The sequence below is a fragment of the Quercus lobata genome, chromosome 1 (genome assembly GCF_001633185.2).
Source record: "Quercus lobata isolate SW786 chromosome 1, ValleyOak3.0 Primary Assembly, whole genome shotgun sequence".
Taxonomy (NCBI): domain Eukaryota; kingdom Viridiplantae; phylum Streptophyta; class Magnoliopsida; order Fagales; family Fagaceae; genus Quercus; species Quercus lobata.
Genome location: NC_044904.1, coordinates 31,294,213 through 31,316,534, shown reverse-complemented (window position 1 = coordinate 31,316,534; position 22,322 = coordinate 31,294,213). Strand labels below are relative to the sequence as shown.

General features: G+C 36.4%; 2 protein-coding genes across 2 annotated transcripts; one reads left to right on the top strand and one right to left on the bottom strand.

The window, feature by feature from the left end:
• Nucleotides 1-1,957, bottom strand: LOC115952495. Its single transcript, XM_031069677.1, has 4 exons — nucleotides 1,440-1,957; nucleotides 1,085-1,155; nucleotides 556-728; nucleotides 1-276 (listed from the first exon to the last, which is right to left on the bottom strand). The coding sequence occupies exons 1-4, from the start codon at nucleotides 1,955-1,957 to the stop codon at nucleotides 1-3; spliced, it is 1,038 nt and encodes a 345-aa protein (XP_030925537.1).
• A 5,916-nt stretch (nucleotides 1,958-7,873) lies between these two features.
• Nucleotides 7,874-10,660, top strand: LOC115986698 (scarecrow-like protein 34). The gene has a single exon (XM_031109950.1). It carries the CDS (start codon nucleotides 8,224-8,226, stop codon nucleotides 10,552-10,554), a length of 2,331 nt encoding a protein of 776 aa, XP_030965810.1. The 5' UTR covers nucleotides 7,874-8,223; the 3' UTR covers nucleotides 10,555-10,660.
• The last annotated feature ends 11,662 nt before the right edge of the window (nucleotides 10,661-22,322 follow it).

The following is a 22,322-nucleotide window of genomic DNA, read 5'->3' as shown; positions in this document are numbered from 1 at the left end:
CTAGTTACCCTTTGCACCTTCCAGTCTTCGCTTCAAGTCGTTCACGATTACCTTGTTCACGACCTCAGCTTGGCCATTACCTTGGGGATACACTGGAGAGGAATATCTGTTCTTGATACCGAGGTTGCTACAAAATTTGCGGAAAGCTCGGCTATCGAACTGTAGTCCATTATCCGATATAAGGGAGTCCGGAACCCCAAACCTAGTGATTATATTCTTCCATACGTATTTCTTCACATCTACGTCCTGGATATTAGCCAGAGCCTCCGCCTCTGCCTATTTGGTGAAGTAATCGATGGCTACCAAAACGAATCTTAGATTGCCCGTTACTCGGGGAAATGGTCCGAGTATATCCAGCCCCCACTGTGCGAAGGGCCAAGGACTACTAATCGAGTTCAAATGGCCGGCAGGCTGGTGTATTAAAGGGGCATGTTTCTGACATTGCTTACACTTTTAAACGTATTCTGCAGTGTCCTTCTACATTTAGGGCCATCAGAATCCCTGAGTCATTGCCCGGTGCGCCAATGATCGTCCTCCTACATGGCTGCTGCATACCCCTTCATGCAGCTTGGCCAAGAGTTGGCCTACTTTCTCTAGGTGTAAGCACAAAAGATACGGTCCCTCGAATGACCTACGATAGAGCTTCCGGTCTTTGGACAACCAATACCAGGCAGCTACCCTGCGAATCTTGTTGGCTTCCTTCTCATCGTCTGGGATTCGATTGTCGGCTAAGAAGTCAATGATGGGATTCATCCAACTCGGTCCAAGTGTTGTGACTATTGTGACTTCGACCCTTGCAGCCCCTTTATCTCCTGCCACCTTAATGCTAGGCTTGGGGATAAGTTCCACTCTAATTAGTCAAGGAATCTCCTCGGCAATTGACGATGCTAGTGTGGCGGAGTTGACATGTCTATTCTGTGCTCGGGCCACTTGGATCACCTTCACCGTACAAAAGTTACTTATGGTTTGCTTTACCAATTCTAAGTACGCTTTCATCCAAGGATCTCAAGCCTCAAAACTTCCCTGCACCTGGTTGACTACAAGCCGTGAATCCGAATAAATTTCCACATCTCGGGCTTCTAACCTGAGATTGTCCCCAATCCAGCAAGCAAAGCTTCATACTCTGCCTCGTTGTTGGAGGCGTTAAACCCCAATCTGAATGAATGCTCCAAGAGAATACCCTCCAGGGTAATTATGACGACCCCTGCTTCGGCCCCTTTGGCACTGGAAGCATCGTCCACATGCACCTACCACGACAGAGCATTTCCCCTTTAAGAGAGAATTCCGCCACAAAATCAGCTAATACCTACCATTTTACTGAACTTCTCGGCTTATACCTTATGTCGAATGCCCCGAGCCGTGTCTCCTACTTAGCTATTCGTCCCGTGAAATCAGATCTTTTCAATAATGACTGTAAGGGGTATTCGGTCAACACATACACAGTATAAGTCTGAAAGTATTGAGGCAACTTCCTGGTGGCATGTACTAGGGCCAATACCAATTTCTTTAAAGGCAAATATCTGGTCTCTACATCGACTAGGGTCTTGCTAATATAATACACGGGTTGTTGTACTCCTCGATCTCTTAAAAGCACAGCACTTACAGCATGGTCGAATACGAAGAGGTACATAAACAGCTCCTCTCTGGGCTCTGGTGCAGTCAACATCGGCGCCCGCGTTAAGTATTCCTTGAGATCCTGGAAAGCTTTTTCACATTCATCATCCCACCAAAATCCCTTCCACTTCTTTAAAAGCAGATAAAATGGACGGCAGCGATCTGAGAATTTTGAGATGAACCGATTAAGAGCAGCCAACATCCCAGTCAAAACCTGTATTCTTTCAAATTGCTCGGCAACCTGAGACACTTCACGGCCTCTATCTGGTCGGGATAAACTGCTATCCCACGGCTGGTGATCAAGTACCTCAAAAATTTGCCAGCCCTCACTCCAAAGGCACATTTTTCCGCGTTAAGGCGCAATCTACGTTTCCCCAATACCTCAAACACCCCCTGAAGATCCTCTACATGTTGTGCCTCTTGCTTGCTCTTCACCACCATGTCGTCAATATACACTTCGATCGAATGCCTAATTTTATCCCGAAACATCCTCGTCATCATCCGCTGGTATGTTGCCTCGGCATTCTTTAGCCCAAAGGTCATCACAGTGTAATGATAATTAGCGTCGGGGGATATGAATGCCATTTTCTCCTGGACTTCGGCGGCCAGGGCAATCTGATGGTATCCTTGAAAAACGTCCAGGAAACTCATCCTCGGGTGCCCGTAAGTGGCGTCCACCAATTGATCAATTTTTAGCATGGGAAACGAGTCCTTTGGGCATGCTCGGTTCAAGTCCATGAAATCCACACAAACCCTCCATTTGCCGTTCTTCTTCCTGACGACCACGGTGTTTACCAGTCACTCCGGGAAAAAGGTTTCCTTTATTGCTCCCGCCTCCTTCAACTTATCTACATCCTGCCTTACCGCCTCAACATGGTCTTTGACTGATCTTCTCGGCTTCTGCTTCTTCGGGGGATACGAGGGGTCTACATTAAGCCTGTGAACGATAAACCCAGGATCAACCCCGGAAACTTCATAGGGGTTCCAAGCGAAGACATCTATGTTTTGAGTCAGAAATAGCAATACTTGGACTCTTTCCTCATTATTCATGTTCGCTCCAACCTGAAAATATTTATTAGTGTCCGGTAATATCTTTACGTTTACTAGCTCTTTAGCGTAGCCAGCCCCCATTCCTTCTCGGGGCCCTTGTGATTGCTATAAAAGGACCTTCCAAAATGCATCTTCCCGCTCAACCTACTCCTATTCGGACCGCCCAGTCCCCTCGTCTCTTACTAGTTGTCCGGTTGTTTCTCCTTGATTGACTTAATTCCCCCACTTCCAATTAACTACGGCAATAAGACACTGTCTAGCCGCTTACTGGTCTCCTCTTATCACGATGACACCCCACTCGGTTGGAAACTTGATCTTTACATGTAGGGTAGACGAGACAGCCTCCATTGAATGGATCCACAGTCTCCCCAGGATGGCCGTATAAGGGAAAAAATGAACTTACTATTGTAAATGTCACTGCCACCTCCTTCCCTCCCATAATCACGGGAATTGAAATTTGCCCTACGGGAAGTGAAATTTGCCCTTTAGGAATCACTATTTTACCCTCGAACCCAACCAAGGGCGAAGTGTGCTTGATCAAGTCCTCTTTCCTCACTCTGAGTCCCCTAAACAGATCAGGGTCCATTACGTCAGCCCCGCTTCCTTGGTCTACCATTACCCTTTTTACTAAGAAACCATTTATCTGGGCCGTGACCACTAATGCGTCATCATGTGGTTGGATTGTTCCCTCCAAATCGTCATCGTCGAATGAGATAGGCTCCCATGCAAACTTTATCTTCTTACCCGACGACTGTAGGTCCGGGTTACCCTTTACTGGTACTACTGTCAACACTCCTTTCCTTCTTCTTGCAATGTGCTTTTCTGGGGCAATATGGATAACTTCAATCACCCCTACAGGGGGTGGGAGAGGGTTTCCCCTTTGCCAAGTATCTTGCATTGCGATTTTGTCCCTCGAGTCCAACACGAAATCCTTTAAATGCCCGGCCTTAACTAATCGCCCGAGGTGATCCTTCAACACCCGGCACTGTTCGATAGTGTGACCTTTGTCCCGGTGATAAGTGTAGTACAAATTCTGATTTCTCCTGGATGGGTCCCCTCTCATCTTGTTCGGCCATTGAAAATACGGCTCGTGTTTGATCCAATCAAGAATCTTGTGTATCAGTTCCTTAAACGTCACATTCACTTCTCCTATCTGTGCAGCCGTCTCTTGAATCGTCAGACCCCCCTCCCCCCCAAGATCTGAACAAAAAACCAGTTTGCCAGGGACGATTCATCATTGGTGCTTTACCTTTGCTCTGCAGTCAGTCATCCTCTAATCGTTTATATTCCTTAATGCATCTCATAAGCTGCTGCATGCCTTCAGGAGGCTTCTTAGTCAACGACTCTCGTAGCCCGAAATCATCAGGCAAACCCATCCTAAAAGTGCTTGCTGCGACCTTTTCGTTATCCCCACCTATCTCATTGTATAGCTCCCAATACCGGCTGGCATAACTATGGAGGGTTTCTACTGCCCTTATTTTCATTAACAGAAGCGCATCTACCGGTTGAGGTACTCGGCTACAGGTCACAAACCGAACGCTGAACTTCTAAATTAGTTCGGAAAAACTATGTATGGATCCTTTTCGTAACCCGTTAAACCACCTTAAAGCAGTTGGTCCCAGACTCGAAGGAAATACCTTGCACATCAGCGCATTGTTATGAGTATGCAAAGACATCATTTGAATATAATGACTGACGTTTTCTACTGGATCAGTTTTCCCGTCGTAGCAATTGAACGGTGGGCGGGTAAACCTGTCTGGCATATTTCGTTCGAAAACGGGGACCAAGCTACTTTTCGTAAAGCATGACTTATAGCATCCATGGTAGCATTTCGAGGCTGCCTTTCCTCTGGGGAGACTGAGTTCCTAACTTGATTTTCCCAAGAACGTGAGCGGTCTCGGCGTTGCCCCGACTCCCGGGAAGGAGAACGGTTCCTATATCGTCAAGATCCCCGCGAATGTGAATGGTCTTGGTACTGATGGGATTCTTGGGAATGTGAACGACTTTGCCGTAGTCGAGATCCGGACTGATTAGATCCCTCCCCATATCTATTTCCCCCGATGCCGACCTTCTGTTGTTGGTCATCTCTGTCTCTTCTCTGATGCCTACCCCTTACCTCCAACTCCAAGCCCCTGACTAGTCTGCGCAGCCGTTTAAGCTCTTCATCTCGTTCCTCCCTCTGCCTACGTCCTGTAGCACCAGAGACTATTCGTTGGGTTTGGTATGATCCTTCTCCCATGCCGGACATTTCTTCTCGTTGGTCGTGCTCCCTATCTTCTCGTTCCTTTTATCTGCGCTCTCGCCAGCTAGACCCCTGAGAAGACCCTACGGATCCACTTTCCGTATGACCCCCCGAATGCCTTTCAGACATTTTTCCCGAGCTCGAGTCCCTCTAGAACCACAACGTCGTAGGAGAACCCCACGGTGGGCGCCAATTGTGCGCACCAAAGATGGGTTTGCTGGGCCAAACCACTACTTAGGCTCACAACTTATTTGTATGGTGGGTCTGGGTATCTTACTTTGGGTTGTTCTAGGTTTAAAGACTCAATGAGATCACTTTTCTCTCTTTCTCTATGTTTTCTTCCTCTCAGACCCTTTCTTTCTCTCTCTTTTCTCCTCACAAAATTGCATCCCCTTTCCATTCATTAGTTTTTCCTATTTATAGCCCATTGTTAATGGGGGGATCATCATTATCTTTTTAACTAGTGTAAAGAAAAGTTCAATGTTGATAAATTTAAGTGTATGTTTAGGTATGAGTGGCTTTGGAAATGGTTCCCACTGCAGCAAGTGTGTTCGACAGCGGAGTTTCCTAAGGTTCTACCAAGCACTCAAATGACGATATGACCGAGCATGTGTATATCGTCCGAGGATGATTTTCCGAGCAGTATGTGAGCGGGGCACCCGTAGTCTGCTTTTCAAGTATTCAGACAACACCCAGTTTAGACTCGTAGTTATTGTGGGCTTGGGACGGGATCCTTAGTGGTGCAGAGGTTGGACCCCTGGCCCATATTATTAATCCATGGCCCAAGGCCCAAATGGACTTGGATGTTAGGTGCCGTACAAGATTCATAGTATAATTCCTATAAATATATATATATATATATATATATATATATATATTTATATATATTGTAGGGATGTAGGCCCAAATATATATTGGGCCATGGGCCTTGTTCGAGGAGGCACAGTAATTTGAGAATAGATCAACAGTAAAGAAGGAGTAAGATTTTGAACTTCACAAGTAAGCTATGACTGCAAAGGTTGGGAGAGGTAGGCCGAGGAGGAGTATCTCCTCAGCTAAACGAGGAATGGGTCAGAAGGTGAGTTCTATTATCCAGAGTGGCGTTCCAGGAAGTTGATAAGGATATGCACTGTGAACGTAAAGAACAAAATAGGAGTTGAGAAATATTTAAGAAAAAAGTTGTTACCACCATATTGAATACTCTGCAGCTAATTTTCTAGTAGCATTTATGTGGAGAAGACCCCTGAATAGTGCTGCCTTTGTCATCCCAACTCACAGAGGGCTTGTGAGAGTGTTCGATGGGACAAACACTCAAGTAATGGCTTGGACGAACAACAAGTGGGGGGCCAAGATCATTCAAAGAGAGATATATAATGTAAGAGATCCCTTGTGAAAAGGGGATCAAGAAGATAGAAAGAGAAACACTGTAGCAATCAAAAACTGAATTTGTAATCCAATTTGAGAATTAATATATAAGAATTGTTCTCCTCGAACTGTGCCAAAAACAATTTTCTTTAGATTAAACTAGTAAATCTTCATTTTTTTCTTGTTATTTGAATCCACTTTACCTGTTGTTCAATTCATTAAAGTTTAGTTTTCCAATCCACTCTTTACAAATTCATTATATTGAGCTTTTTGGGCTTGGGTTCATTTATCCTTTGGGTTAAGGACTCAAATTTGTTCCTAACATATATAATTTAAATACTATTGATAATCATTTTTATATTTTGTAAACTTTTTAAAAAGTCTTGAAAGAATATTATTATGTATAAAATATAATCAGTCCATGTTTATTTTTTGTATTTTTTTTATTACTTCTTAATTTTTGTGATTGTGAAGTTTTTTTTTTATTTTTTTTATTTTTTATGATTCATTTATTTTAAATTCTTTAGTTTTTGTACTTAATAACTCATTTGGATGAATATTTATGATGTGGTCCCATATTTGATTCTAAAATTAGGAAATAAAACTCTCTTTAAAAATAAATAATTTAGGACACATGAAAATTAAATTCTAATTTAAAATTTTAATTGGACTTTGTTTAAGTTTTACATATATATATATATATATATATATATATATATAAACGTAGATGTGAATTTGCGCATCTGTCAAAGAAGAATTTAATGGGGCTCACCCTATCAAAAAGCAACAAAAGTAAATAACTAATACTTCTTTGATTGACAAATATGTAACTCTCCAAAAAGATCTAATCGATTACAATTAAAAATAAAAATATAAAAACTCAACCTTGACTAATGCCATGAGGTATCAGTTAATTGGACCTTGCTAGTGTAATGAATGAGTGTACAAGTCAATCAATTAATCTGTTACTGTGCATATAATGCTCCATTAAGTAATTTTTAAATACGTTTTTCATAAAATAAAATAAAATTATGGACAAATGTCCTATAATGCACATACAACCACAATAAATTTATGTATACAAGTAAATGAATTATTGTTAAGCATATTCTATTTTTTGAAAAATATGAACAATAATTTATAATTGAACATTTATTATTTATTGACATATGTGGACAAGACTCATACTACAAAGATACCCGGTTAACAAAGATACTGCCAAATGAGTTGAGAGAGAGGGTACTTATCCACGCCTAAAGTGCCTTGATTTAAGACTTAATAAGGACAAAAAACCAAAGTGTAGGTTGGCGTTCAGAGATTCCAACAGAGAATCACTCATTCACTCTATCACATTCCCGTGTCAAGACAAAGGTGAAGACAATACGAGGAGAAAGTACCGATTTGTTACTTTGAATGGTAATTGTAATGAGGAAAATTATGATGTCAAAAACTAGATTCGCAAGGTAATTTTAGTTGTGTCATGACTCATGACTCGATAGCTCACAGACCAATCCGAGAATCGATTTGAAAGACTTTGCTTTCACCAGTGACATATGGACAAGTACACATAACCCAAATGCCTCTCAATTTAACTAGGAGAACCCAAAATCTAGTGTGTTTGAATTTTTTCTGTCACAGAAAGAGCTGAGCTGAGCTGAGAGCCCCTTTGATTCTGAGTTACGTACGCTACTTTCTTCCGTGTCTCACTTTCTCATCTTTCTCTTCCGCTTCTGAGTCTGAATCTAATGTTCTTCTACTTTCAGACTTTTTTTTTCTTTTTTGCTTTTTGTATACACCTATATATGTTTATTAAAATCCTAAATTTTGATCTCAATATCGCTATATTAGGTAGTCTTTAATGTTTAGAAGTCTCAGATTTTAGTTTCCCAAATCAGTTTTAGACATAAAATCAGCTATCTACGCTTTCTTTGCTTTGTTTGACCCTATAAATTATGGATTCAAGCTTTGATTTCGTAAACGGTTTTTCTACTAAGTCGCCAAATTCTGAGGATCAGTTCTCAAATCTTATAAACGAGTACACATTCAATCAACTCTCTCCTCCTCCTACAGACCTTAAATTCCTCGAAAGTACAAATCTTTCACCTGATCTTGATCTGGATCCCACTGGTTTTGAGCCCTCCATCACCACCACCATTGGTCCAGAGGGTCAACCATATGATCCACCACATGTTGTTATTCTGCCTTTGTCGCAGGAAGATTCCACGTTGTCCCCGGACGACAGTGATTTCTCTGAAACAGTTCTCAAGTACATAAATCAGATTCTCATGGAAGAGAACATTGAAAACAAGCCCTGCATGTTTTATGACCCTTTGGGTCTAAAAAACACTGAGAAATCTTTCTATGATGCTCTTGGTCAAAAATACGACCCTCCTTCACCAAATCAAAATAGCGTTGAGAGTCCTGTGTTTTCTTCAAGCAGTGGTGATTATGGTACTACTAGTACTAGTAATTCTGGCACTGTCAATGATTCTCAGGGGCTAAGTGATCATGGAGAGCATAACTACCAACCTTCTTCTTCACCGCCTCCTAATCTGGGTGAGTATAATGCTGTCCAGTCTAAATTCAAGCCCACTGATCATAAATCACAGTTTTTGGGGAATTCGTCAAATGGTAGTGTGAATTATTTGGGTGATGGGATGGAGGTTATGGCTCAGAATATTTTTACTGATAGTGAGTCGATATTGCAATATAGGAGGGGGTTAGAGGAAGCTAGTAAGTTCCTTCCTAAGAGTAATAATTTGGTTATTGATTTGGAGAGCAACACAGTTTCTTCTTCTGAGTGGAAGGGAGAGGATGTAAAGGTGGAATCTTTGGTGGTGAAGGGTGAGAAAGAGAGTGATTCGCCGGATGGGTCAAGAGGGAGGAAGAATCGTGAGAGGGAAGAGATAGAATTAGAAGAAGGTAGGAGCAATAAGCAGACGGCTGTTTATGTAGAGGAGGATGAGTTGTCAGATATGTTTGATAAGGTTTTGCTTTGTACTGATGCACCGGCTTCAATGTGCGGTGATGATTGGGAACCTTTGCAGAATGGTGCAAGCAAGGCCTCCTTGCAGACACGAGGAGGTAATGGTGGGAAAGGTAGTCGTAATAAGAAGCAGGGCAAGAAGAAGGAGACAGTTGATTTGAGGAGTCTTTTGATTCTATGTGCACAAGCTGTCTCAGCAGGTGATGGTAGAACTGCTAATGAGTTATTGAAGCAGGTTAGGCAACACTCAACCCCTTTTGGGGATGGGTCTCAGAGAATGGCTCATTTCTTTGCTAATGGTCTTGAGGCACGCTTGGTTGGCACTAAGGTAGGAACTCAAATTTTTTACACATCAATGATTTCCAGGAGGGTGTCAACTACTAAATTGTTGAAAGCTTACCGAGTTTATCTTTCGGCCTGCCCTTTTAAGAGGATCTCACTTTTCTTTGCTATTAAAAGTATTTTGCAAGCAGCAGAGAAAGCAACTACTATTCATATTGTAGATTTTGGTATCGAATATGGTTTCAAGTGGCCACTTCTTATTCAGTTTCTCTCAAAATGTAGACGTGAAGGAGCTCCGAAGCTACGCATTACAGGGATTGATCTTCCCCAACCTGGATTCCGCCCGACAGAGAGCATTGAGGAGACTGGTCGTAGATTGGAAAAGTACTGCAACCAGTTTAATGTTCCTTTTGAATACAATGCTATAGCATCACAAAACTGGGAAACTATTCGAATTGAGGAGCTTAAGATAGAAAGGAATGAGGTGCTTGCTGTGAATTGTGCATTTCGGATGAAGAACCTACTTGATGAAACAATTGAAGGGACTAGTCCAAGGAATGCATTTTTAAACTTAATCAGGAGAATGAAACCTGACATATTTGTTAATTCTATTGTTAATGGGTCCTTCAATAGCTCCTTTTTTCTCACGAGGTTTCGAGAAGCACTCTTCCATTACTCTGCATTGTATGACATGTTTGATGTTACTATACCCCGTGACAATCCAGAGAGGTTGATGTTTGAGAGAGAGTTCTATGGGAGGGAGGCTATGAATTTTATAGCACATGAAGGGTTGGAGAGAGTTGAGAGACCTGAAACATACAGGCAGTGTCAAGTCAGGATTTCGAGGGCTGGGTTCAAGCTACTCCCGTTGAACCAAGAGCAAATAAGTCGCTTCAGGGCTAAGATGAAGGCATGGTACCACAAGGATTTTATTCTTGATGAAGACAACCACTGGATTCTTCAGGGATGGAAGGGCCGGATTGTCTATGCTTCCTCTTCTTGGGTGCCGGTTTAGGAATCATGTAAAAAATCTTTCTTTCTTTCTTTCTTTTGGGGTTTTTGAAACTAGAAAGTGACAAAGGGTGTACTTCAGATAGATGATAGATGATATTACAATGCCAGCAATCTGTGTCAGTTAACTTGAGAGATTTATTTATTTTTATTTATCATTTTTTATATTTTATGTTTTGGAAGAAAACATGTATGCATTATAGCATTAAAATGTTTGACAATAGAAACCATATACCTTGGTGTTTCGCACAAAATTAAAGCTTACTTGCCAATATTCCGCGCAATGCCCAATGTGCATTTTGATAAATTTTGTATAAATTTTTTTATAGCATATTGATTTTATGAATACTATTATTTTTATTTTACGAAGTTTTCTAATGAAATTCATTTGGAAAAAAATTCTTCTAATCCGTGCAATTAACAAATGTCACCATATCATAGTTCACATTGTCATTTAAAAACTTATTGATTTTTAGGTGTTTTTCTTGTATGGTTTATGCTTTTTATAGAGATTTTGTAGTGTTAGTTTATACATTTCTTATGTCAGCATAGTCTCTATCTCCACTATATCAACACTTACAATTTTTATGTTAGTGAAAATAACATGAAAATAGCTTTTCTTTAGTTTCAAAATTGACATGAGGGATAAAATTAAGCCACGTTAACATTTTAATGGAAGAAAATTATGATTTTCTAAGATCAAAATTATAATAGGGTTAAATATGAAAGATTGATATCTTAAACAATTAGCTATAAAAACTGCTAAAATTTCATGATACAACAAAAGAAGTGATGCAATAATATCACAATTTAGTTTCCATATTTTAATTGAACTAAAATTAGGCAAAACACCAAAATACTACAAATACCTAGCAAGTATATGCATCATACAAAAAACAAGAAATCTAATTAGCATATAATATTAAAAAACCAGCTTACACATTACAACGCTACATCATTAAAAACTAAAAGAGAATACATTAGGTTCGGTTGTGGAGTAAAACACTGGTTTTACGCCAGCCAATAGAATCTTGCCATGTCATCTTTTTGTACTTATCAGTTAAATCCCTAATCAAACAGTGAACGAATTAATTAAAAAAAAAAAAAAAAAAGCTTATGCCCCACAACCCTTAGACTTCTAATTCCATGCTTTACTTGCCCAAACCTCCACGACACCACATACCGAAGCTCACCGCCACAGAGGTTGCCGAAGCTGTGCATGGAGCTTGTAAACATATTGGAGCCCTCAAATAATTTTTTTTTAAATTTTTTTTAAAATTTTTTTAGGATTTGAACCTCCCACTTAAGAATCCAATCAAAAACCATGAAAATACCAAAAAACAACAAAATCCATAGCAAATCAACAAAACCTATACCAATATGAACAAATTAAAACTCATCAAAGATACCAAAATACCAAAAAAAAAAAAAAAAAAAAAAACCATAACAAATCAAGTTATTAATGTCCCAAAAAAAAAAAAAAAATCCAAACCCATCAACAATTTGAAATCCAAGACTTATTGGGAAAAAGGGCAAATCATGAAAACAAACCTTGACCATGCTCACGACAGCTCTAGCAACGAATCCGGCGACTTCTGTGGCGATGTGTGGTGGGGTGAAGGTCCGACCAAGAGGAAGTAGAGGATATTTTTTTAATTTGGTCTGATACTGATACGCGTTTGTGATTTGGGATTAAAGAGTGTTGTTATTGTATGCGGTAAGGTCTATTTAAACTCTTACTGAAATAATGACATGGCACACTTTTATTGGTTCGCGTAAAACTAGTGTTTTAAGTTGCAGCCTGACCTAATGTATTCTCAAACTAAAAATGTATACATAAAAGCTAAATGAAATATTTAAGGAAATATAATATTTTAGAAATGAACACAGCTTTCGAAAAGGGGACCAAATATACGAGTAATTTAAACTGATGGACTTGAATCTTGATGATCAAGTAATTTATTGGGTAGAATCATATTCCAGATCTTTTACCCTTTTTGCTAACTGCTAAGCGTATTCCACTGGATCTTTGTACTTAATTTTCGTCACCATTAATCTCATAGAAATGGAATCATAGGATTTTATGCATCTATAACTTATGGATGTAGTTTAATAACATCTCCTTTTTATACAAAACAGAGTTTGTGGGCAATTTGTGATTAATCATGATCTTGTTCCAATTTGACTAAAACACCTACGATTATGTATTTAATAATGTACATCGGTAAAAGATAAAGTTTTTAGGGTCAAGTTTGTATGGATAAGCTTTTAATTACCTTTAGTTTTCCCTATACATGATTTATTGAGCTTTATGTAGGAAAGATAAAGAAATGTACAAAAAAACACACAAAGAATTCATGATAATCATCTCATCCTAAGGCACAATGTTCAAGTGCTAGAGGCCAAATTGGCATTTTCGTGGGGTTCAACTTAAGCCACTTTTTCATCGAACATTTGCCAACAACCTTTTTGTGTGCTTTCGGTAACATCTTGGGTCATCCATTTTAAATAATTAGCCGCAAACCTGCACATTGGGTGTGATAATTATTTTTATGATAATTTTATTATTATTATTTTTTTTTACAATTTAAACTAATTTAATAATGAGTAATATATTTCGTAATCTATAGGAACAATCATAAATGTAATATAGGAACAATTATAAATCATAAATATAAATTTTGTAGTACCAAAATGTAAATAATACAATTTTTCTCAGAAATTCAAAAGGCAAGTCAACGAAAATATTCAGTTTTAACAAAATTTATTTATAACATTTTGTAAATCATTAAAAAGAATATAAAATTTGAAAATTATTCTTTCTGCCTATAATCCAAAACACAGAAAAACGTAACTAAAAAATTAATAAAACTTAACAATGATTAATTGGACCAATTAGGAAATCTAAAAAATTAATTGTTGTTGATGATCTATTAAAGTTATTTTCTTTGCAAAATATGTAGTTTTGTCCACCAAAAACATATTATTTAATAAACAATTATTAGCAAAATCTAAGAATTAAATTTCTATATATGCATTGTTATAAAATAATAATAATAATAATTAGAATAAAATTGCAAAAGCTAAAATTTGTCACCCATTCGATTATTTTTGTTTGGTTAACATTTGCTTTTTTCTAAATAAATGACATTATAGAGTACTTCTAATACAACTATTAAGAATACTTTATCCACTACAAAGGATTAAAAAATAAATAAAAATTAGTAAAGTCTCATAGTTTAACATCTAAATTGAGCATTATAAAAAATCATGCTATATAATAGAATAAATACCAAATTATCCAAATCATACTATGTAATATAATAATATTATATTTTTATGTGCTACATTTAATTTTTTATAACGCAAGAGGATAACATTTAACAATCAAAGAGACCCAAAAAAAAAAAAAAATCACATTAACCCAAAGTAGAGTTTTAAAGAATATAAAAAATTATCAACCTAAAGTAGAGATGCAAGAAAAATAAGAAAATCCATGAAAAAATTAAGAGAGAGAGAGAGAGAACCTTTTTTTTGTGAGGGAAAACTATGCATAGAATGGAAGAGGTAGTAACAAATTTATAGTAAGAGGGTGTGAATAAGAAGAGACAAAAATAAAAAAAGATGAAGGGAAAGAGGAAGAATGGTATTAATGTAGAAGGTAATGGGGAGATGAAAAAATAAGGGAGGGAGAAAGGTTGGAGAAGTAGTGGGAAGATGAAAAGGTAAGGGAAGGAGAAATGTTAGAGAAGTGTAGATATTTAAAAAATAAATGTTAAAAACAATTATAGGAAAATTGGAAATAAAAAAGATAATGACGTGGAGTTAATGTGGCTTAACTGGAGCATACTGGAGCATAGTAATAATAAATGCTACGTTTCAGCTTTTAGATATATATAGATATAGATTGGCCCACGCACTGAGCACCGAACAAAAAAGAAATTTAACAAAAAAAAGGAATAACATACTAACATAGGATATCAAATTCAAGTTATAAAAGAGAAGAGAAAAATAGGTATTTTTATAAAAATTTTCTTCACCAATTTCAAGAGATTGGTCATGTAATAGTGAATTATCATTGAGGTAAGTGTGATGATTTGAATTAGCACCCTTCTATGTTAGAAATTCGGTGGTTCTTAACGGGGATGGATAGGAATTATAGGGAGATTGATGAAAATTGTAGGGAAATTGACTTAATTCAAGATAGTCACCTTCCATAGAGAAAGAGAGAGATTAAGAGAGATAAAGATGCATTAATGCACTAAGAAATTAGTTTATTCTTCAATGATAGAAATGTGATTACAAGTAGGTATTTATTTAACCATAAAACTATTATGTTGGCCCATATGGCCTTATTCTAATGATTCAATTATTCCCCATGTGAATTAATAATTCTAACATGTGTTAAATGTGATTAAAGTGCTTGGAATTGTAACTAACTAACCAACTAACTAACTAACTAAATGCAATATTACAACAATTATTATCAATATAGGGGTTCCTAACAGTTCCCTCGCCTCCAAAACACCTTGTCCACAAGGTGTTGCTTGAAATGACACCTTCATGAGGGGAAATCGGCCACTAATCCAATATGCCAAAGCATCTTGACCGCTGAACACATCAAATACTTCCAAACATTTGATCATATTGTTGACAAAACTTCTTTCTACCTCTGTTCTTCAATCATTTGCCCAAGCATCACATGAAGCAATTGCATTAATCATAGTGAATCTTGTTGCACTCCAAATTGGTCCAGAAACAATTTGATCAAGGGAATGTTCCTTCATTGATTTGTGTTGGACAACCTCATTTCCATTACACTCCAGATCATAGTTGAACGGAATTATATACAAAGGTTGATAGACATGAAAGGCTAATGAACTTGATAGGCTTGATAGGTTTGGCTTTGGAACTTGGTGGGCTTGATAAGAAATAAAGAAAGTCGATGATCCCATATTACTTCCAAGAATTGATGATGGAACCCACACTTCGTGTTTTGGCATCACATTATTTGATGATCTCATATCAATTTTATTTGCTGAGAAGCAAGCATCTGATTCAATGGATACTTTGGAAGAGATAAAGAATTGCCCGTTGCATACATTTGACACAGCTTCAAACTTTGTTTGTCCTACATCAAGAGATGGCGAAGCTTTATTGTTCAAAAGACCCACCTCATGCTCTTGACCTAACGAGTGACCAATTTCAATTTCGCTTGCACCTCCAATATTAGAGGCAGTTTTTGTTGATTCAACAACTTGAAACTTGTCGCTTGTACTTTCAAGAAGCTGCAACTCCTCTTCTGTCATGTTCTCAAGATACTCTTGTAATCTTGAGAGCTCTTCTTTCATGACTTATTTTAGATTCAACCAAGACCTTAACCATCTCTGAAACATCCTTGACATCCTCTGAGGCTTTGTTCAACATTTATTGTATTTCTTTTAAAAGTTTTCTTTGGTCACAATTGCTCAACTCAAGATCAAAGACTCTAATATCACTTGTTAGGAATTCAGTGGTTCCTAATGGGGATGGATTGGAATTTAAAGGGGCGTTGATGGGAATTGTAAGGAAATTGACTTAATTTAAGGTAGTCACCTTCCATAGAGAAAGAGAGGGATTAAGAGAGATAGATATGCATTAATGCACTAAGAAATTGGTTTATTTTTCAATGATGAAAATGTGATTACAAGTAGATATTTATAAAATCACAAAACTATTCTATTGGCCCATATGGCCTCATCCTAATGGTCCTATTATTTCTCATGTGCATTAATAATTCCAACATGTGTTAAATGTGATTAACATTCTTGGAATTGTAACTAATTAACTAACTAAATGCAATATTACAATAATTATTATCTATATAGGGTTTCTAACATTTTACTTAGCAAAAAAGAGTAAATAATAATAAAAAATAATTAACATCATTTGAGATATACTGATGTTCAAATTTCAGAAATAATATTAAAAAATACATATAATAGAAATAGATAATTTGTTAAGAACCCATATTTGGGTATAGAATGAATTTAGTTAGTTAGTTGGTTAGTTAGTTACAATCCCAAATATGTTAATCACATTTAACACATGTTAGAATTATTAATGCACATGAGGAATAATATGACCATTAGGATAAGACCATATGAGCCAATAGAATAGTTTTATGGTTCTATAAATACCTACTTGTAATCACATTTTTATCATTGAAAAATAAACCAACTCATTGCTTAGTGCATTAGTGTATCTCTCTCTCTCAATATTTCTTTATGGAGGGTGACTATCTTAAATTAAGTAAATTCCCTATAATTCCCCTATAATTCCTATTCGTCCCCATTAGGAACCACCAAGTTTCTAACAAGTGGTATCAGAGCCGTCAATCTTGAGACAAGCAGTTATGATTGGAGAAAACTTTTGAAAGAAATACAGCAAATGTTGAACAAAGTTTCAGAGGATGTCAATGATATTTTAGAAAAGGTCAAGACCTTGGTTGAATCTAAAAAGGCTATGAACCTTGGTTGAATCTAAAAAGGTTATGAAAGAAAAACTTTCAAGATTGTAAGAGGATCTTGAGAACATGACGTAAGAGGAGTTACAATCTTTTGATTCGATGGAAATCGAAGAAAAAGTCAGGTTCCAAGAATCTACTGTTGTTGTTGTTGCAAGTGGATGATGATATCCATGTACACGTTGCCCTTAAAGTTCAATCCAAAGAACCAACAAAGAAGTTGATGATGATACAAGAATCTACAATGCATGGAATTGTTGTTGTTCGTGTGGATACAAGTGATCCAATGTTGTTTGATTGTGGCCAAACTCATACTCTAGCAGATGGAGTTGCTCATGTAATCAAGAATGAAGGCATGAAATTAATAGCCACTAACATTGGTGGCAAAGCAAATGAATTTGAATTAGATGATCCTTTTCTTGGTGGCTATGGCGGGATAAATGATGGATTCCATAATCAAGCTGATTATAATTTTTATAAGGACATGGGTGTGAGTTGGGATCTTAAAGGTTGTGAAGATATAGAAATTGCTCTCAAGCAACTCTCTCTATCCTTAGTATCAGCTTCATGGGAATGTGATCAATTGGATCTATTTACTGCATTATTTGCAGTTTGTGGACTATCATCTCCTTACCCACATGAGTTGCATAGTTGGTCATTTGTTTGGAAGTTTATGGTCAGAGACTTGATATTTGATAGAAAGAAACGCCACGACATAAAGCTTTCTTGGTGCTCCTTTGCTGATTTAGTTAATGATGGGATCTACTTACTCCAGTTATGGATTGTGACAAGGTGCTTGGTAGTTGGTGTATTCAATTTTCAAGATGCTTTGGAGTATTGGGTTAGTGGCTGGTTTCCCTTTATGAAGATGTCAACTACAACAACACCTTGTGAGCAAGGTGTTTTGAAGGAGAGGGAAATGTCAGGAACCCACATTTGGGTATAGAATGCATTTAGTTAGTTAGTTGGTTAGTTAGTTACAATTCCAAATATGTTAATCACATTTAACATATGTTGAAATTATTAATTTACATGGGGAATAATAGGACTATTAGGATAAGGTCATGTGGGCCAATAGAACAGTTTCATGGTTCTATAAATACCTACTTGTAATTACATTTCCATCATAGAAGAATAAACAAACTCATTGCTTAGTGTCTCTCTCTCTCTCTCTCTCTCTCTCTCTCTCTCTCTCTCTCTCTCTCTCTCTCTCTCTATATATATATATATATATATATATTTCTCTATGGAGGGTTACTACTTCTAACTAAGTAAATTTCCCTACGATTTCCATCAATTCTCCTATAATTTCTATCCATCTCCATTAAGAGCCACTAGGTTCCTAACAAGTGGTATTAGAGCGGCAATAAGTAACAAGTAATATTATTTTTAAATAAATATCACAATGTTAAATATTATAAACAAAATTCAAAACTTTTTCTTCAAGTTAGTTGAAAAGAATAATTATTTACATATGTGAATGGTAACACAACTAGTCAAATTTTATTTTTTATATTTTTTGAAAAGGAAGCTTAATATGAATAGTTACTAAGTAAAAGTAGTTTTTTTCCCTAAGTAAAATGGATAGGAGCAATCGGTCCTAACTCGTAACTATCGTCCTTTGGTATGATTATAGTTGTTTTTTTCATCCTTTGAGAAACCAATAAAACCAATGCTTGAGAGTGTAGACAAGGATAAGAAGCCCCAAGTTTTCTTGGAGTTGAGTCATTGTCTAATCTCATACTCATCCAAACATTGATAACTTCAATTATAGAAAAATAAATATTTTAAGATAAAACTTAGATATAATATTTTAAAATATTTATGTATTTATAATATTAATTAAATGCTTATAATATTAATGATGTCTTTGATTCGACTATCAGTAGACCTTGATTGGACCAAAAAACATATTGGCCCATGCATGTTATCTTTTACAGGTATGGTGTCCTATGATATTCGATAAGAAAGTTTTTAATACAACTTGTAGTAACTTTTCAATGTTTCCATGATAGACGTGTGTGCTTGCCACAGTTGTCTCTCAATTACAAATAAGTATATGTGCATTTTCGCAGCCATTAAAGAAGAATTTAATGGGCCTCAGTATAGATATGCTGGCTCTTCCTCTCCCCTCCCCCCCCCCAAAAAAAATAATAAAAAAGATCGATTACAATAAAAAAGAGAGTAAAAAACTCAACCTTGACCAATACCTTAAGATACATGATCAGTAAGTGTAATGACTATCCCAAGGGTATAAGTTAATCTGTTAATGTGTATTTAATACTTTATTAAATAATATTTTTATATATATTTTTTTACATAAAATCAAATTATGAACAAATGTCCAAAAAAGCACACACAACCACAATAAATTTGTGCATACAATTACAAGCTAATGAATTATTATTAAGATTTTTTTTTTTAAAGAAAAACACGCATTATAATATATATTGAACATTTATTATTCATTATCGTATGTGGACAAGAGTCACAAGACCCATGCTACAAAGATAAACAGGGACAGACCTAGCTTAGGGCTGGGGGGCCATGACCCCCTAGATTATATTTTTGAAAAATTATAAATAGTATATATATCTCCACAAAAGTTTTGAATTTTGCCCCTAAAATATATATTCTTGCCCCCCTTCAAAAAGTTTACATATTGACCCATAAAACCCAAAAATATTATTTGGCATCCATTTTGTCCAAGTGCCCAAAAACAATATAAAAATAAAATGGATAATTACAATAAATCCACCTGTGGTTAGGCTCGTTTACACTATGCCTACCCGTGATTCAAAACTTATCACTTTGCCCACCTGAGGTGCCTTCCGTTAGGGATCTGTTACCCATCTCTCCGTTTGCCGTTAGAAAAACACATTTTTAAAGAAAAACAAACATAACAAAGATCAAAAAGTTAGGACTTTTTATTGCTTAAGAACTTCTTTGAGAACAAAACACAGGAATAGCACAGATCAAATGCTATTCCTGATTAAAAGTGATTTCATTGAGCATTTGTTTTTTTATTTTTGTTTTTTTTATAGATCTCTCCAACTTTTATTCAAACCAAACCAAACCCAAAAAAAAAAAAATTCCAAATCCCAGAAAACAAATTACCAGAAATATATTTTGCTGTTGATCCTTGTCCTCCATTCTCTGCAACCAATCACAAAAAAATTCATACATATAAATATAGTTGTTGGAGATTGTGGTTCCTGGGAGTCCGGTATGTGCTAGTAATGGGGTCGCCGATCTCACGAGCTCCAGTCTGACGACCGCGATCGACGCTTTGCGAGATCGCGCCGTCGATCGCGATCTCGCGAAGCTTCGATCGCGATCTCGCGAAGCTTCGATCGCGATCTCGCCTTCGCGAGATCGCGCCGGATCGAGATCGCGATCGACGGCACGATCTCGTGAACGCGAGATCGCGCCGTCTCGAGATCGCGACGTTGATCGCGATCTCGCCTTCGCGAGATTGCGCCGGTGAGATCGCGATCCGTTCGCAAGATCGCGCCAGCGAGATCGTGATCCGTTCGCGAGATCGCGATCGTTGATGATTTTTTTCTGGATTTGTGGCTTGTGTTTTTCTGGATTTTTGTTTTTATGGATTTTTTATTTTGTATTTATTTAATTTTAAATTTAAATTTAAACAAACCCAGAAGTTTGAGCTGATTGTTGAATCAAAAAGTGTGAAATTGGACTAATATCGTTTGCTTACTTGAAATGTTTCAGAATTTATGAACCCTTTTGTGAATTCTTTTTTGGGTTCTGTAATTGCTTCCTAATCCACGTTTCAATGGGTTTTCCAAGTGTGGAGCATGTAATTGGATTGTTAGGAACTATTTGATGAAGTCTTTATTGAAGGAATTGTCCCATACTCCCACCTCTGCGTCATCCTCCTGATTAAAAGTGATTTTATTGAGCATTTGATCTGTGCTATTCTTGTGTTTTGTTCTCAAAGAAGTTCTTAAGCAATAAAAAGTCCTAACTTTTTGATCTTTGTTATGTTTGTTTTTCTTTAAAAATGTGTTTTTCTAACGGCAAACGAAGAGGTGGGTAACAGAGCCCTAACGGAAGGCACCTCAAGTGGGCAAAGTAATAAGTTTTGAACCACAGGTAGGCATAGTGTAAACGAGCCTAACCACAGGTGGGTTTACTGTAATTATCCCAAAATAAAAATGAATCTCACCTCTTAGATATTTCACCAATAGATGTTAATGTCTCATCGTTTATTTTTTATTTTTTGCTAGACATCAATGTTTCACTGTTTAACTAACCATTATTTTTTTAGTGGTTGTATTTATTTAGTAGTTGACATAGGTTTAAACCCATGGTTATTGATATGATATAGCATTATAAAGGATTGGGTATAGAAAAATGTGAATAGAATAAATAAATTGATCTAAAATTTTTAATGTGGAAAGAATAAAGCCAAATATGTTGAATTCAAATTCTCTAGATTTTCTAGGGTACTCTACCAAATCGATTTCCTTAAATCCTAACCATTTTTTAATGATTTAATGATTTAGATTTTGTCATATTAGCATTCCACTAATAATAATTTTAATTGTTTTGTTTACAATATTATTATATTATTTTAGGAGTATTATTAGTGGAATGCTAACATGGCAGAATCTAGACTCTTAAAACATAAAAGAGTGGTTAGGATTTAAAGAAATTTTTTGGTAGAGTACCCTAGGAAATCTATAAGATCTAAATCCAATATTTATGTATTTATAATATTAATTAAATGCTTATAATATTTATGATGTTTTTGATTTGAACATCGGTAGATCTTGATCAAACCAAAAAGCATAGAACACCTCTCTTTTTTAGTTCTTTATCCAATTTGATTTTTAAAACCACGATAAATCTTTTTAATAAATACAATTTGTAAATTCAACTACAGTATTTATTTTTATTTTTTGAAAAGAAAAAAATACAAATGCCTACTTAATGTGGGTATCCCTAATTTTTAAAAATACTTAAACATAGAATGTTGGCCCCTTGAACTTGAATCCTAATTCCATTCCTGGAAATAGAGGTTAACAAAAACACTATCAGCTTTTTTATATAGAGGAATGTGGAATTCGGTTTGATATTTATAGGAGTAATATTTTTAAGTTTTCACCTGTTAAAAAACAAGGACAATAAAAGGAAAAAAAAAAAAAAAAGTCCTTAAGACACACTAACCAGTTATTTAAAGAAAATTTTCATGAAAAATTGAAAAAATTGACAAAAAATTTGTCAGTTTTTTTAATTTTTTA